The sequence below is a fragment of the Panicum hallii genome, chromosome 7 (genome assembly GCF_002211085.1).
Source record: "Panicum hallii strain FIL2 chromosome 7, PHallii_v3.1, whole genome shotgun sequence".
NCBI lineage: Eukaryota > Viridiplantae > Streptophyta > Magnoliopsida > Poales > Poaceae > Panicum > Panicum hallii.
In genome coordinates, this window is record NC_038048.1 from 1,843,054 (window position 1) to 1,860,528 (window position 17,475).

General features: G+C 48.2%; 2 protein-coding genes across 2 annotated transcripts; both read left to right on the forward strand.

Annotated features, from left to right (window-relative positions):
• Nucleotides 1-1,039: 1,039 nt before the first annotated feature.
• Nucleotides 1,040-4,343, forward strand: LOC112899405. Its single transcript, XM_025967860.1, has 2 exons — nucleotides 1,040-1,971; nucleotides 2,048-4,343. The coding sequence occupies exons 1-2, from the start codon at nucleotides 1,627-1,629 to the stop codon at nucleotides 2,102-2,104; spliced, it is 402 nt and encodes a 133-aa protein (XP_025823645.1). The 5' UTR covers nucleotides 1,040-1,626; the 3' UTR covers nucleotides 2,105-4,343.
• Nucleotides 4,344-7,214: 2,871 nt separating this feature from the next.
• LOC112899403 lies at nucleotides 7,215-10,403 on the forward strand. The gene is made up of 4 exons (XM_025967856.1): nucleotides 7,215-7,837; nucleotides 7,919-9,628; nucleotides 9,711-9,899; nucleotides 9,980-10,403. The coding sequence occupies exons 1-2, from the start codon at nucleotides 7,615-7,617 to the stop codon at nucleotides 8,695-8,697; spliced, it is 1,002 nt and encodes a 333-aa protein (XP_025823641.1). The 5' UTR covers nucleotides 7,215-7,614; the 3' UTR covers nucleotides 8,698-9,628; nucleotides 9,711-9,899; nucleotides 9,980-10,403.
• The last annotated feature ends 7,072 nt before the right edge of the window (nucleotides 10,404-17,475 follow it).

The following is a 17,475-nucleotide window of genomic DNA, read 5'->3' on the forward strand; positions in this document are numbered from 1 at the left end:
TAAGCTCTAATTGGGGTTTTGTTTTTTCTCTGGCGGCGGCGTTAGATCTGAAGGCACAGGAAAAACCCTAACTGACTGCGGGGTTAAATAACCAGCACTCAGGCAGTGGTTTACTGTGTGAAAGGTGTAGCGTCGCGCAAGGGGACTAATTGGACATGGGCAGTTTTTTGGTGGATTTTTTGGGCCGTTACTTGACTAACCATTTTTTCAGGGTTAATTGTCCCGAAAAAAGAGGTTTTTTGAGTTTCGAGTTCAATTTCTGCAAATTACCTCCTCTTAGAATATATTTTATCAAAAGGGAGCATTTTTGCCACGACCTTTGGGATCCTTTTTTCCAAAACATTTGGATTCAAGGCTCGGGGGCTGTGAGACACGTGGCATCGACTACTTATTTTTCGAAAGTACTCGAAGGATAAGAAGAAAAGATTCAAGACTAGTTTGACCCTCAGCTTGATTCTTTGATTCAACCTAAGGCTCGGGGGCTACTCCATATGGAGTGCGATTATTCATCGCACCCCATACAAAAGAAAGAATTCGGGGCATGAGCACCTCATAGCTTCGATGCAGTCAGAAGAGTACTCGAAGAGAAATTTCAAGGCGGAGCTTCGAAAGAAGTCGAAGACTATTTCAGAAGTACTCGAAGAGCCTGCAGTACTCAGCTACGAAGAGCTCGGGGGCTTGTCAGACCCAGGGCCATGGGGCTGTGTACATCAAGGAGTCCGTATTGGGCTAGGGGATAGGACGTGTCCTGTACCTTATTTATGTTGTATTCTACCCGCATGCGGAGTAGAACTAGTCGATACAGTAGGAAATACTCGAGTTGTACTTGAATACGATTCTTGAGCTAGTATCAGGCTAGGATTCATGTAACCCTGTCCCCCCGGATATATAAGGGCGGGCAGGGACCCCTCTCAGAACATAAGATCACCAGATCAACATCAAGGCAATACAAACCATCATACAGGACGTAGGGCATTACGCATATTGCGGCCTGAACCTGTCTAAATCTTGTGTTGTCTGCACCTTCGAGTTCCTGATCTCGGTGCATCCCAACCTAAAACCTACCACCTTGGGTATACCCCTCGGTGGGCAGCCGGATAAAACCCGACACCCCCGACTAGAACATACCCTTTGCTGCGCCGCAGGATGTGGGTTGCTTCAACGCTCTTTGGGTCGATGCTGGGGGATAGTTTGTACTCCTGGATGTAGTCGATGAAGGCCACCCTCCAGTCGACCTCGATCATCAAGACCTCTCGGTCGGGTTCCTTGGGACCCTGAGCGATGGAACTTGGGTCTGGTGCCCTGATTGAAGGGTCATGCAACTCATGAACGAACGCATCCTACGTCTAGAAGCTCACTGGCTGCACAACGCGGGCTTCGTCACCCTATGCGAGGGTTTCCTTGGGATAGATCCGCACGCGAATCTATTCCGGGCCTTCTTCTAGGAGCAAGCCCTGTTGGTGAAGGGGGATTCCGGAGCTCCCGCCGGTCGGGGCCTTTGGCCTACAAAAGAGGGCTCGCCGGTCGGGAGACTACCCGGCGTACACCCCTGTGGACTCGAACCGGGGGTAGCATAAAGAATGGTTCTACATCAGGAACCCGGCAGGGAACCCATTCCCGTTGTTCATGAGGGTGCGCCCCATGAGGAAGGACAACTGGACATGGGGGCGCCCTGCCGCGGAGAAGGAGTGCGTGGAAATTATCGAGAAGACACTATGGAAGCGCATCACGGAGGATGGCCTCAACGGGGTGCGGCTTTTCGGCACCATGTTCTCCCATCGAGTTGTCCCATTGGCCGTTAGGTTGACCAAGATGTGGGAATACACTGGCCTCACAGATCCCGATAGGGTATCAATGACGGCGGTGCCCGACGATAAGGTGTGGTCATGGCTTGATATGGTCCTCAAGGTGGGGAACCAGTGGGTCATCAAGGGTCTGCCGGCCTTCAGCGAGGAGCACCCGCCGAATTTGGTAAGTCCTCTTCTCTCCTCTTTCTTGCTGGTCTTCGGGTGCCCGATCATCTCCTGACTTTGCCTTGCTTTTCCAGGGGCTTGGTCGTCCCCAATCCCGCCCCCACCTCCCAAAGGGGGCTTGCTCTGGCTGAATGAGTACTTTGACGTTATTCAGATCAATGGTGTGAACTGGAAATGGTGTTTTATCAATCTGCATCTCAGGCAAGACCAATCGTCCTTCATTAATGGCCGATTGTACCTGTCGACGGAAAACATTACAATCATTAGTTGCATGAGATGAAAAACTATGCCACTTGTAGTATGCACGCCGCTTCAACTCCTCAAGCGGCGGTATGGCATGAGATAACTTGATGTTTCCATTTTTAAGCAACTCATCAAATATACGATTGCATTTAGAAACATCAAAGGTAAATCGCACTTCCTCTTGCCGATTCTTTTGAGTCGGCTTGAGTGATGAGCATGAATATGATTTGGCCTTAGATGGCCAAACAAACTCGGCGGCGTAAACTTCTTTCTCCTTATCGTCTGAAGAGTTGGATTCGCAATCAACAACATGTGTGTTGGACCGATGAGTTTTATAAGTATCTTTTGAATTTTTAAATTTATATTGCAAACTCAAGGCTCTAACTTGCACTTGATTAATCCAAAGAAAATCAAAGCCCTCAAGTTTCTCTTTATAATGCGAACGCAAACCACCAAAAGCCAAATCCACCAAATCCTCTTCAGAAATTGATAAACTAAAACAACGGTTTTTTATATCTTTGAATTTCTTAAAATAATTAGTCACAGATTCATCTCTACCTTGCTTAACCGATGTTAAGTCAGTCAATTTCGCTTCATTATCCCACTATAAAAATGATCATGAAACTTATGTTCCAATTGATTTATAGACTGAATAGAATGGGGCCAATGAAGAAAATCAAGAAAAAGCAGTTGCAGTCAATGATAAAGAAAATAATCGAACATATCACTTAAACTCGCTTTTCCAAGTTGAGCAATGTATTGGCTAGCATGTTCCCAAGTAGTTCTATTATCATCACCGTAAATATACGCCAACGACAGCACAAAAGATTCGATGGAGCTTTACTGAGTCGTCGCGTCGATCACGTGAGCTAGCTCTACTGAGAGTTAGCCGGCCGGCCAGCCGGTGTGGCCATTACGTTCGTGGTTCGTCGTCAGTGATGATGGATATCAGGATATACTTCACATGCGTGGAGTCCTGAATTCCTCATCACGAGTCTATATGTCTCGCTGCCGCCTCAACATACTGGAATGCATGATATATGCTGTTGTATGCATGTGCACACGCAACGCAACGCAACAACCCGGCAGCAGCTCGACGACTCTTGGTCATGGTATGTTTCCACGTCACTAAAATTCGTCTTCCGTTAGTAGATTTTCTTTTGAAGAAAATTATATGCTCACACGAACATTCAAATCTTTTTTCTACACGGAATATGTCAGATCCGAGCTTACAGGATTGCGCAGATAAAGGGTGGGACCTGACCCACGCTCTACACCAGTTGTAACTGCTAGCGTAGGAAAGTAACTTATACAGTAGTAAAACTAGTGGAAACGTAAAGAAAATACCTTAATACTATTCGGGTTGGACTCTGAGCTCATATTTGATTAAGACTTCCATATAATCCTATTCCCCAGACTATATAAGGGTGGGCAGAGGCCTCCTCCAAACAACAGACACAACGTCAACACCTAAGGCAATACAAACCTATGCTCTCGGCGGTCCGAACCTGTCTAAACTTTTTATTGCTTGTACCTTCGAGTTTCTGATCTCGACGATACCCTACCTACAAACTCACAATCTTGGGGATATCCTTCGGTGAGCGTGGCGGTAAAATACCGACGGAATATATTGTGACATGTGAATGATTGATTTGTGATTGTAATTGATTTTGTGATTGCAATTTTGGAGAAATATTTGGATTTGGAGAAGTTGGTCCGCGTACAGGAGCTGGCAAACTGATTTTTTTTATTTCTGAAAAATTACATTAGTCCCAGTTGAATAGCGGCCCGGATAAAAAGATGAGGCACATTAGTCCTACATTGCTGGTTCCAGTTGGGAAACCAGGAGTTCTGTAGTAATGCAAGAAATCTTAGCGTCCGTGGAAGACCTTGCCTTTTACCTTCCGCTGCCGACGTCTGCTTCTTCCACGATGGCTGACAAAAGGCTCATCGTAAAGAAGACGGCGAAGGACCTCTCACGGACCTGAAGCTCCGAATCCAGATCGGTCCAAAAGCTGCAGAGCTGCACCATGAGAGGGATGTGGAGCAGTCCTAAGGCAATCCTTGGGCATGTCGATGACTTCGTGCCGTGTAAAATCCCTTAAGAAGCCTGACTCATCGACCATCTTATAGGTGTGAAGTTTGTCCAACCTTATGCTGGAGGTGTAGTAGTCCAACTCCCACGATGGATCCTGCTCGGCGTCGAGGGATCCGCATGATTCAGAGTGGGAATAGGGGAGATTTTGAAGAGGACGAGGAAGATGGAGAGACAAAGGCCAACCTGCAGCCTGAGCGGAATGCCCATCACAGCATGCAACTTCCTCAGCACCGTCCTTGTGTCATGAGTGTGCGTGCCTCTCCCTCAAGCTTTAACTTTGTTGTGGTTGCGGACTTGGAGTGGATAGACCATATGGAGAACCTCAACTCACATTGGTTCTTTCTTTCGGAAGAAAAAGCATTCTGTTCATATTAATCTCGATCGGCTTTCTACCACAGCCATGTAATACTAGCCAGATTCCAAAAGCTGTTTCATGACAAATTAAAACAAAAATTAAAGTCATCGACTGACGGGGTAGACGAGCGGGGCGGCTTTCACTGTTTCACATTTCCTTTTTAGTTTAGTGCTCTTTCTTTTTGGCCACCTGTTGTACTTGTACAGATTTTTTTTACTTTTCTGTACAGTTTCTTTTTTGTTTCCCTACATAAAAGATCAAATCAGTAGGGTAGATGACCCTCCAGTTTCGTTAAAAACATCTTCATATTTAAACTACATACTATTGAAAACCATCTAAATAACACCGGATTATTTTAGAGGTGGTTTTGCTAATGTGACATATCTCATGGCTGCTGACTGGCGTAGAGGAGGGAGGGAGGGAGAGAGAAGAGAAAACGAGAGTTGTCTTCTTCCTAATGACTTTACCTTAGGAGGTTGTATGCCTATGCACCAGTTTTGCGGTGGATAATTATTGTGGGGTCCTAAAGGAAAGTGATAAGTTGCTGAGTCACCATCATGACAAATAGTCACGCAATGTATGTCATCCGCAAAACCACATCTAAAATCACCTAGGGTTAATAAATACCCAGTTTCATAGGTCACGGTGGTATTAAGTACGCGTACCAGTATATATAGTTGAAGAGGTGAAATAGACTTATTCTTTTGAGAAAATTCCCTATTTGACACTACTAAAGTTACTAATTCCTTCTTAGTCTTCCAAAGTTAAAAAATTCCCTATGTAACACTAGTTCTTAATTTTGTTCCCAAATTAACAACTATTGTCAATTCTTTAGAATTTTCCGTTAGCAAGTGAGCAAGTAGTCCAAATTACCTCTAATTATAGAAGACGAAAAAAAGAGGGATGGTCCAGGCTTCCGTGAGGCTAATTTGCCTTTAGTTGGACTAATTTGTCTTCGTCAGTAGGACTAATTTGCCTGCCTGTTTAACTGAGATTTTAGATTTAAACTGACGATTAACTTACTGTGTTGAATCTGCTTCGCTATGTTAGTAGTAAGAATAAAGCGTTGGGTTTTGAAATTGCATGGAGAAGAATGCAGCTGACTGCAATTGGAAAAATCAGTAACTTGGTATTGGTATCCAGCTTCAGCAATAAGTCCATGGAGGACGGTGGCGGCTGGCATCCACAAAGGAAGGGCACGGCCGCACAGACTGCCCAGGGCTGGTGTGTTGGGTCGACCCATTGGGTTAGTTGGGTCAGGCGCCGTGATTTGCCGGGCCAACCCAAAACCAAAATTAGGTTTGATGGGTAGTTGGGTCATGGAACTGGTTGACCCATTCTCGACCCACCTGCCATCCTGAGCCACACCCTCCTTCCTATTGGTGGAGGGTAGCCTTCACAACGAAGAAGCACCACAACAGCTCCAAACTGCACCGAGACGGAACAAGACACGAGAGAAACAGCCTCGAAATAGGGAAATAGTATTTAATTTAATCGGGATCTGATCTCCCATCAGTTATAGTTTCAAGGGTATTTATAGGGAGCGGTTCAACTACCCTCCGTAATTACACCATTTTACCCTTCAACGTCTATATTCTCTAAATATTCCAATGGTATACAGTAATTTCCCCTCTAACCCTTTTTTACAGCTAATCACACCCGCCTAGCCTAGTCCCCGTCGACGAAGAACCCTTCGGCTTCTGGCCTTCATCCTTCATGCGCAGGTGGGAACTTAGGGCGCTCGGTCGGCGCTAAGTCACTTCTCCCGAGTTTCGTTATCTTGAACTTCGAGGCCCTTCGTGCAGGACTCTTTCGGCGGAAAATCGAAGCCCCTCTTCACTTGAGCTTCCTGGTTGAAACTTGTCATAGTCTTCAGCTCATGGCCTTCGGTTGGATCCGAAGGGGCATCCCCAACGGTAGCCCCTCGAGGATGAGGGCCTTCCTCGGGAGGCCCGAGCCCTTGATATCTTGACGCGTGTAATGCGACCCAAAGCACCTCCCTTTGGATCCTCTGCCACGGAACCGAATCACCATGGTATGATCCAATTACCTGTCCGCTAAAGGATGTGACTGGTGGAGGAGGCGTGAAATGTTAGATAATAATAATAAAGTCCTGGAAAAAGAAATATTTGGTTTAAACTAAAAAGACTTGGAGATTCCCTGTACGCCCCGCGTAATATTATGATTTGGTTTGACATGAAGGTATATTTTTGGGGGCAAGATTATCTTTTGCAGCCAATCCTGGTTCTCAGGCTATATAAGAGCCACCCTTCTGTCGCGATCGTTAGTCGCTTTTCTTGCCGACTCCTTTGGAGCTCTCCTTTCCTTTGTTTTCCCTATACCCTTCGCCTCCCTTTCGTTCATTTGCTCTGCTTAAACATCCCTACTTACACCTTCATGTTCAATTGTCTAATGCTGATGGCGCCGACGGCTGATCGCCCAAAACTTCACCCAATTACTGCTCTTGACCGCAGCAGTATGACCGAGGGCTTGATCACTAATATGGTTAGCCTAGGCATGCTTCAGGAAGGTGATGGCCGAGCCCCTCTGCCTGAAGAGACTTCGGCTCATCTGCATGATGATGAGGTTGTCGTGTTTTGTGACTTCTTCGTTGCGGGCCTTCGGTTTCCTATGTATCCCGTTCCGGTGGATATCCTTCGTTTGTATGGCATTTTCATGCACCAGCTGACACCGAACTCCTTCGTCGGCTCAAACTTGCATTTCTTGTTGGCCAAGACTTGTCGGCTGATGAGGGTGGCTCAGATGGCGAAGCCCAATATGGCTGTTATAACTTTGTCTACCGTGACTTCATCTTTGGTCCGGTGACTGCTTACAGAAACAAATGGGAAGACTGGATTTCGTTCTGATTCTATCACAAGGTTCCTCTTGACTGCTCGACCGGGACTCACCCACTCGTGGTGAAGGACATTCAGAATTTGCCTGCCATGTGTCCTAATGTGGATGTTGAAGATATCGAGGACCGCCGGGCCTTCGAAAGTATGCTTTGTGAGGTGTCGAAAATCTTCAGCACTCGTGACATCACGGAGGAGTTTGTTGCATGTAACTGCTGGCCCATGAAAAGTGGTTGGTGTATCACCTCATGGAAGGAGAACCTTGGAAAAGTTCCTGTCCCAGACTTCGGATCTTGCTTCAGATTGACCAAAGAAGGTATGCGTTACTTCGCATTTTCCTTGTTACTTCGCATTTTGCAACCCTCAATTCTTGCCTAATTTAAGTTTGCTTTCACAGCAATTGTTCCTGGCTCCATTGAGCATCGAGCAAACGATATCCTCGGCCCAGAGACTTCCAGTGAATACAAATCTATTAAGCAAAATCTCGGCGGGACACGTGCCAACCGAGTTTTTCATGCCTTCAGGGTCAAAGCCCCTCCACGCATTGCTACCACGAGGCACAAGGCTGCTGAAGATAAAAAGAAAAGCAAGCGGTCTTTCACGGGTATGAAGACCCCTGAAGGTGGCAGTGGCGGACTTGCTACCTCGCGTCTTGAAAAGGAGAAGAAGAGAAAGAGCGGTGCGACACCTGGACGTGGATGGAAATGTGCCCGCTTCATGAAGACCTTGTTTTCCGCCTCTCCCTTGCAGTCTAAAGGGGATTCTAAAGACGCCGCTGAGGAGACCCCAAAGCCCATCTCCGATGCTCCTATCTCAAAGATAGCACCCCCTCCAGCCCTAATGCTTTGGAAATCCGTGAACATGGAAATGAGCAAGCAGGAGCCTAAAAGTGATGATGGAACAGAAGGGGGTGGAAAAATTGAGGTTGCTGATTCCACGACTCTTACCGCAAAGCCTCACGAGACTGTCATGCTCAGTGCTCGTCAATCTTCCTTAGGGTCTTCGAGTGCTGGCTCCTCCTCGTCGTCGTCAAATGATAGCTATGAGAAAGAGCAACAGGCCAGTGCCGACAAGCCCGCCACCGATGTCCCCAATGCTCGCTGGGCTTCGGTTATCGGCAGAGTCTCCAAAGGAGGCGGCAGTCAGTCTGAGAGCGATGCTTATTTCATGAGTTAGGAGGACCTTGCGGCCGTTGCTCCTGAACTGAACGCATTGGGGGCTAAACTGATCGGCGGTAGCATCCTTGGAAGCCTTCGGTTTGAAAGCGGTGATTGTGAGCACCAGTTTCTATCTGAAGCGGGGGATCATTTTGCCTTCCGCTGATGGAGAAGGAACTGATGAAAACCGGTGCTTCAAATGCGCTTCACTGCGCTGGGGACTTGGCCATGAAGACCTTCATCGCAACGCGCTGTGCTGCTCGCCAAATCGAGGCCCATGGGTCCCCTTCATCCTAGATGGTGACTCTCGAGGAGAAAGTTGCCAAGCTGGAGGAGGAGAAAACAACCCTCGCAAAAGAACTTGAATTTGAAAAATCACAGCATGCCTCGGTGGTCCAGACATCGAAGGAATTGGAAGATCAACTGAAGAAATCCCGAGTAGAAATCGTCGAGGTAAAAACTGAGCTTGCGACAGCCACCGAAAGGCGCCAAAGGATTAAGGATAAGCTCAATGTCTTGCATCAGGCCCTCGGTACTACCGTGGAGACGGTTCTTCGGGAGATGCCTAGCTTCACGTCGTCCTATGGGCTGACTGCTCTGGAGCTTGCCGTCGACAGCTTGGATGTGAACCAGTTTTTCGATTGGCTTCGGATTTGCCTTGCTATGTTAGACGCTGGAGTTGTATGGAGATTTCAGCACCGTCGTCGCCGCACAGACGCTGGTGGCTTTGGTGTGCAGTTTGCTGCCCACAGAATTTGACAGTGCCTATATCCAAAACTCAGCTTTGGACTCTTCGGAGCGCTTCATTCGCTTGGCCTTCGGAAGAGGCTATTCATCCCAAAAACCTTCCTCCTCCACCGAAGAATATTGCCAAGAATTTTCTCAAGTCTTTTTTCAAGGGCCAGAGAACAGAGCTCGTCCAGCGTGAAGGGCTTCGCGTACGTGACCAGGTGCGTCAAATTGTGTTCAATTATTGCATTTTGGTCACTTACTCTGATGGTGAGTACTAACAGCTATTGCTTGTTTGTACAGTTGCAACGGAAGGCCGAAACTTGTGCCGAGGAATTCCTTCGAGAACATGGAAGCCTGACGTCTGAACCGGAGGGCTCTGTCCCTATGAACACTAATGGACCTTCTAGTGCGGAGGTCGAAGCGAAATAGGGTGAAATGGCTCCTGATGGCGATGGCGACGCGCCTGGCGCTCTTTCGAATACCAGGGAGGTGTGAGGAGGGTAGAATATTTTAATTTGGGACTAAGGTTGTAATATTCTTTTAATACTAACACCTTCGGCCCTGCGCAGGATCCTGCGGTGAAACCTGCGTGGGTTACTGAAGGTATTCTGCCTGTCACTATGAATCGCGATGACTTCTTCATGACTGGGGAAAGCTGGGCAAAATTTCATTCTTCGCATCCCTCTAATGCCTTGGATGATTTTTGGATTATCAAGCTCCGTAGTTATGAAAAATGCAATGCTGCCGTGAAGGCCTTTTTTATTGAGTTCGAAAGTGAACAAGTTAGGTGCGGAAATATCCTTGCTGATCATGCGCTTTGTCGTGAGATCCGAAGAATCTGGAATAGCTCGTCGGTGCCATATACCCCACCTGAAGGGCTTAAGGAGCCGAAACCGGAGCCCATGGAAAATGAAAGTGCCTCTTTGGAATTTATGTATCATTTCGAAAGTGATTGCAAGGAAGAAACCATTTAACCTCCTGACTCAGCGCTATCTTCGGCTGCAGGAATGCCTTCAGGAGATATCCTTCGTCGAATGGCTGAAGGCATTATGAATGTTGCTGTGAGGAGATTAATAAATGAAATAGATCATGCTTTGTTTGATGTAGATTAGTGATTCGTTGGGCTTCTGCAAATATTGGATGTAATTCACAGTGGTTTGTGATGCTATTTAATGCCTTCGGCGTACTGTAATTTGTGTCCGAAACTTTTGTTGTAAAACATTTGTATCTGGATGATGTTTTTTAAGATTTGTTATGCCATGTGACTCCCTTCGGCCTTTTCAAACCATCTGTTTCATGCCCTTCTTCCACAACAGCGCGACGCCGTGGTTAAGCATAAAAATTATAACGAAGCGCCACCCCCTCCCCTTGCTTGACCAGGGCGTTGAGGTGGTGAAATTTCTTGTTTCGACTCGGGTTATTATTGTGCACAAACAAAATTTGCGAAGCCACCCCCCCCCCCTTCACTTGATTAGGGCGTCAGGGTTAGGTGTGCTTTCTTTGCTCATTTTTACTATTGCCTTCGGCCTTTTTCTCGAGAGGGCTTCATTTTTCATTTCTACGAATGCCTTTGGCCTTTTGCCCGAGAGGGCTTCATTTTTAATTTCTACGAATGCCTTCGGCCTTTTGCTCGAGAAGGCTTCAATTTTCATTTCTACGAATGCCTTTGGCCTTTTGCTTGAGAGGGCTCCATTTTTCATTTTCAAGTGAAGCTAAAGGGTGCTGAGCCTATCCTGCATCGGCGACCCGTGCTCACTTATTTTCCAACATTTTCTAAATGCTGTGTGCTGATGACAACCCCGCTTTGGTCATTGCGGGTAGTTGCTTCGGCTCATTCCCCCCCTTTGGGTGCACATCTTTCTTGGGGGATCCTTGTTTATATTTCACAAGGGGTTACACAGGAAACCCGCCTCATTAAAAACCTCACACCTTCGGTGACCATGGTGGCCGCCGCGAAGGCTTCCCCGTGAGGAAAGAGTACGGGTCCTTGGTACATGATGAAAAAAGAAACTCTAAAAAGAAAGTACAAAAGGAAACATCTACAAGCTCCTTCGGTTATTTTTCCTCCGGTGGCCCTTACATTTTGCCTATACAAAATACTTCTGCAACATGTCTTTGTTCCATGAGTATGGGTCATCAACCCCTTCAAGCGTCCAAAGCCTGCATGCCTCCGGTCTTGACATCTTTGTTACTAGGAATGGTTCTTCCCATTTATTGTTCTACTTAACCTTCATTTTCCCCTTCGGTATATGCCTTAGCACGAGATCTCCTTCTTTGATCTCTCTTGGCTTCACCTTCTTGTTCTTACATCTTTGGGTCTCATCTTGGTACTTGCTCAAATATTTTTGGCTGCTTGCAACTTCACTGTCTCTATGATGTCGATGGTTGCCGCCATGTCTTCGTGCGTGTTGTTCTCCGTTCGCCAGGAACCTAGTTTAATCTCCTCTGGGGTCATGCACTCTTCTCCGTAAAGAAGCTTGAATGGTGAGAACTTTGTGGTTCTGGATTCTGTCATGTTGTGTGACCAAATGACCCTCGGTAGCTCATCCACCCATTTGCCCCTCGGCTATTCTGTGATGTTCTTCTTGATGCCTGTGAATATGATGTCGTTGGCTCTCTCTACTGCTCCATTGGATTGAGGGTGATACACCTAAGTGAAACACAACTTTGTTCCAAGCTGATCACAGAATGCTCTGAAGGTGGCGCAGTCGAATTGTTTGCCGTTGTCCACTGTTACCTCTCTCGGAACACCGAAGCGATAGACAATATTTTGCCAGAACAATTTTTGCAAGGCTCCGGCTATGATGTCCCGAAGGGGTTTCACCTCCACCCATTTGGTGAAGTACTCTTCTACTATGGCTACGTATTTGTAATTGCCAGGTGCCGTTGGTGGGGGCCCAACAATATCAATGCTCCATAGGGAAAGAGGCCACATCAAAGGTATGAGGTGCACCTCTTCAGGTGGAAACTTGTTGCAATGTGCATGCTTCTGGCAGTTGGAGCATGTTCTGACTACTTCTTGAGCATCTGCCACTGCCGAAGACCAATAGAAGCCTTCCCTAAAAGCTTTGCCCACCTCTTGTGCCAATATGAGATGAACACATTCCAAAATGGAATTCATTGATGAGCTGTTTGCCTTCTTCTCTGGATATGCATTTGAGGAGCGGTGCACACCCCCCCTTCGGTACAGGTCTTCATTGATGATTGTGTAGTTTCTAGCCCGAAGGGCCATCTGTCAGACCCGGGGCCATGGGGCTGTGTACATTAAGGAGTCCGTATTGGACTAGGGGATAGGACATGTCCTGTACCTCATTTATGTTGTATTCTACTCGCATGCGGAGTAGAACTAGTCGATACAGAAGGAAACTACTCGAGTTGTACTTGAGTACGATTCCTAAGCTAGTATCAGGCTAGGATTCATGTAACCCTGTCCCCCCGGATATATAAGGGCGGGCAGGGACCCCTCTAAAAACATAAGATCACCAGATCAATACCAAGGCAATACAAACCATCATACAGGACGTAGGGCATTATGCATATTGCGGCCTGAACCTGTCTAAATCTTGTGTTGTCTGCACCTTCGAGTTCCTGATCTCGGCGCATCCCAACCTAAAACCTACCACCTTGGGTATACCCCTTGGTAGGCAGCCGGATAAAACCCGACAGCTGGCGCGCCAGATAGGGGGGCGCATCAGAGATCCGCTGGAGAACTCGATGGCGATTTTTAAGTTCCCCAATCCCGTGCTCCCTGAGGGCACAACCTTCATTTTTGGCTCGTGGGTCTGCGTCGCTAACGGCGCAGGCGGTTTCCGTCGGCACACCGTCGACGACACCTTCAAGCTAAAAACACTTGCCGCAAGGCTCGACGACTTTGTCGATAATCTCGACGAGTTGCCGTTTTCTGACTCTGCCAGGGAAACCGAGGCAGCGTCTGTCTCTACTGTTCCTTTTTCCACGTTGGAAAAGGACTTGGACTCTTTGCTCCAGGCTGGAGGCTCCGAGGCCACCGCAAGTCGGGAGGCTGAGGATCACCTGGCCGCTTGCGGGCTGATGATCACCACCACCTCCGAAGGACGAATTGTTCATTGGAGGGGGATGAACTTGTCCGACCCACTCGGACATGAAGACCGATTGGTAGCCCATTTGGAGCCTTTGCCTTTTCAGGAGGGCAGGGCGTTGGCTGCCATATCCGAGGGCTCGACTGAGCTAGTCGAAGCCCCTTCCGAAGAACTCGCAACTCGCCAAGTCCTGATGGCGGAAGAAGGGGACGACGACGCCCTCATCCCCATTGGCGCACTTGACGGCATATCGGAAGATGAAGACACCGCAGAAGCCGAGAACGAGAACGACGCCGAGCGCGACGCGCGACGTGCAAGGAACAGAGCTCGTGCGGTTTGCAGAAGGCGCACCAACGAGCGCATACGTGCTGCACAGCGCGAACTCGACGCCGAATTCGCCGCAGCAGATGAATGTGGTTTCAGGACTCCTGTGGCCAACATTGCTCGGGTAACAGCACTACTCGAGCGAAGCAACGACCCCAACATCCGACAAGCACTCATCTACGCCCAACGGGCGTGGGTCCAGTTGGACTAGCAGGCTCCGGCATCGCTCGTCAGGGACGAACACGTCGGAGACAGCCGAAGCCAGGCCCCAAGTCGAACAACGGGTCATCGCCCGCGACCCCAACGCGCCAACAACAATGATGGCGTGGGTGGAAGCTAGATCACCGGTGGGAGGCGACAGCCACCTCCGGCAAACAACCCGAGGCAGCCTAATCCTCCGCGTCACCAACCTGATCTTCGTCAGAAGATCAATGAGGGGCGCGATGCCCGGTCAGTCCTCGACTCAAGGCGACGGGAGCGCGAGGTAGTCGAGCGAGACGATGCTGACTGCTGAAAGGATCGATGGACCAAGAGGGGGGGTGAATTGGGCCTTTTTCAATTTCTAAAACAAGATAAAGCAACCTTAACCTATGCAAAACTAGAAAGGCACCAATTCACCAACCGGATAACTAAACAACCTACACAAGCTAGATAAGATAAAAAAGAGATAAAGCCTAGGAAGGTAGAGCTAACTAGTGATCCCTAAATCAAGCACATGAATGAATTGCATGAAAGATAATGCTTGAATAAGTAAAGTGGACAAGGGACAACCGGATTTTTCCCGTGGTATCGATGTGTTGGCACACACCCCTAATCCACGTTGTGACACTCACAAAGAGTATTGTCACCTCCCAAGTCACCAAGACGAGGGCGCTCACTAAGAGTCTCCGTTCACCATCCCGGTGTGGTGGAGATCAAGCCACGTACAAATCTCTTCTCCGGGCTTCCACAATCCTTGGCAAGCTCCGCGAGAATCACCTCGATCACCAAGATCGCCTAGGTGATGCCAATCACTAAGAGTAACAAGCTAAGGCCTTCACTTGAGCAAGAACCAATCACAAAGAATGGATGCACACAAGCTTCTCTCTACTCAAGTCCTTAATCTTGCTTCTTGAATGATTGAATGAACAAGTGTATGAAATGATGAAGCTCAAGGTGGCTCTTGACTATAGTATGAGTGTTTTAGTGTTGCCTGGTGTCAAGAGTAGTAGAATGACCCATTGGAGGGGTATATATAGGCAGCTCACACGAATAGAGCCGTTGGAGAAAAAGCTGCCAGAAAACTGCGTAGCGACGGTTAATCCGACGTCCCTCCAATAGCCATCGTCGGTTTAACCGGTGAATGTAAACTTTCCTTTCTGAAAACTAGCCGTTACTGTTTGGGAAGATTAACCGTCGTACCATCGGTTTAACCGGTGAGTGTAGTCATCCATTGATCAACTGAAATACCAAGTCTCTGGACAACTGCACCGACGTCCAATTTTAAATGTCGTCGGTTTAACCGGTGAGTGTAGTTGTCCACTGATCAACTGAAAACCAAGTCTCCGGACAACTGCACCGACGCCCAATTTTAAATAACGTCGGTTTAACCGGTGTATTGACTTGTCCAGACCTGCTGACCTTGTTTAACCGACGTATAGAGAACTTGATACGTCGGTTAAACCGGTGTATAGGATTTTTCTGATTTTGCCTTTTCTGACTTGAGTCTTGAATGAAATCCAAATATTTCTTGAGATATAAGTTGAGAACCACTTATTTGAGCTTCTAGAAACCTGAGTGACCATTGTGTGCATCCATTTTCAAATGACCATGTCCATGCTCAAGTTACTAAGCCTAAACCCCTCTTAATAGTGCGATCACTACAAAACTATAAAACCTATACTAACCTAAGTGTCCTTCTCAACCTTATGACACTTAGGACTAGAAGGATCCTTAGTCTTGACGTATTATTGAGTTGAATACCGAGATCGCCTTTTTTTGAATAAGGAAAGTTAGGGGCCTCTTTTGACATATAACCAAATGAGCGATAATGATCTATAAAGCTGCACAAACTCATTAGTCACAATAATGGTTGTCATTAATCACCAAAACATACCTTGAGGGCCTAGATGCTTACAATCTCCCCCTTTTTGGTGATTGATGACAACATAAACATAGATAACGAGAGAGCGAGAAAGATAAAGCACGAATAAACACAAGCAAACTCGAAAGGAGAGAATCAAGGAACTCAATGGCTCAAACGAAATTCATAGATATGTCTCAAAAGCTCAGCATACTCAAATGACAAATGTACATATCCATGAACTAAAACCAAATATAAAACAATACGAAACAACAAAGTCCTGAATCACGAGCTCTCTCTAATGCTACCCTGCTACCCTCCCCCTGACACTCACTCCCTCTCCCCCTTTGGCATCAAAGCACAAAAAGGAGCGAGCTAGGGATCCAGCTGACGTGGTACGGCAAGGAAGCGATCCGGGTCATCGTCGTCGTCGTCGTCGTCAGATGGTGGATCCTCAGTGACTGACGGTAGCTGCTGATCTGAAAGGCCTGCTGGTGCTGAGCTGACCGGAGGTGTAGCTGTCGTCGAGGCTGTCGTCGAGGCCCTGGTGCTAGCACTGCCGGGGAGAGGATCCGTGGAGGTAGTAGCCGGCTCAGCAGAAGATGTGTCAACATCTGAAGTAGTGAGCGCTGATGCTGCCGGCTGTGACGACTGCTGAAGTAAGGACACCTCTCCGCCTCCCCCTGAAGGTAGTGGTTGTGGTACGACGGGGAGGCCAACTGACTGCACAGCTGAGGGTGACTCCTGGAAGAGTGAGGTCGCAGGCAGTGGGGAGAAGAGAGGACGACTCGCAGACCCAAGTAATGCTGACATCGAGAACATGATCTCCGGGGTCGCGGAAGAGGCTGGAGCAGTGGAGGCTGGAGCTGGTGTGACTGCAAGTGGTGGTGCTCCAGCGCCCTGAAGGCCTGACTGTCCTGGCTGGTGTGGGGCGAGTCCGGTGCGAGAGTATAGCTGTGAGATCATCCCGAACATCGCCATCATGCCCTGCTGCATCTGCTGAAACTGAGCGTCTGTCCTCTGGGATACTCTGTCAATGAGGCCGACAAAACGCTCCTCTGTAGCAGCACGCTCTCGGGCGGCCTCTCTCTGTATCTCTGCAAGCTGAGCCTCATGGGCTCTCCTGGCCTCCTCCTGTGCACGGCGGTCCTCTCTCTGCTGTGTGACCAGCTGCTGCAGAAGTGCGGTGAGCTCAGACGGCTGAGACACCTGTGACTCTGAGACTGTAGCGGCAGCAGCTGTCACTGGAGCTGGCTCTCCGGATCCCCCTGCCTCATGATCATGACTCGCTGGAGCAGGTGCAGGGAAGTACTCCTCGTCCTCGGAGGAGTCTGACTCAAGGTCTGACCAATGTATCTCATCATCTCCTCCGGGAAGCTGTGCCTCAGCGGCTAGCAGTGCCTCGTCCTCCTGGGCAACACGGGCCTGAACCTCAGGTGACAGCCGTGCCATGGCAGCACGATCTGCCTGTCTCCCTCTCCTCCTGTCTGAGGGTGCTGTCGGTCGGTAAACTGGAAACCAGGGGACCTCGTCCTGCCTGTAGACTGCACTGATGGGTGACTCAGCTGGCACAATCATGGAACAGATGAAGCTGATCCAGTGAGCATAAGGAAACTGACGC

What these genes read in the sequence shown, in the direction of transcription:
- LOC112899405 (XM_025967860.1), top strand. Translation starts at nt 1,627, where the DNA reads ATGAGGGTGCGCCCCATGAGGAAGGACAACTGGACATGGGGGCGCCCT. An exon ending in AGGAGCACCCGCCGAATTTG is followed by an intron (nt 1,972 to 2,047) that starts GTAAGTCCTCTT and finishes TTGCTTTTCCAG; the next exon opens with GGGCTTGGTCGTCCCCAATC.
- LOC112899403 (XM_025967856.1), top strand. Translation starts at nt 7,615, where the DNA reads ATGTGTCCTAATGTGGATGTTGAAGATATCGAGGACCGCCGGGCCTTC. An exon ending in CTTCAGATTGACCAAAGAAG is followed by an intron (nt 7,838 to 7,918) that starts GTATGCGTTACT and finishes TTGCTTTCACAG; the next exon opens with CAATTGTTCCTGGCTCCATT.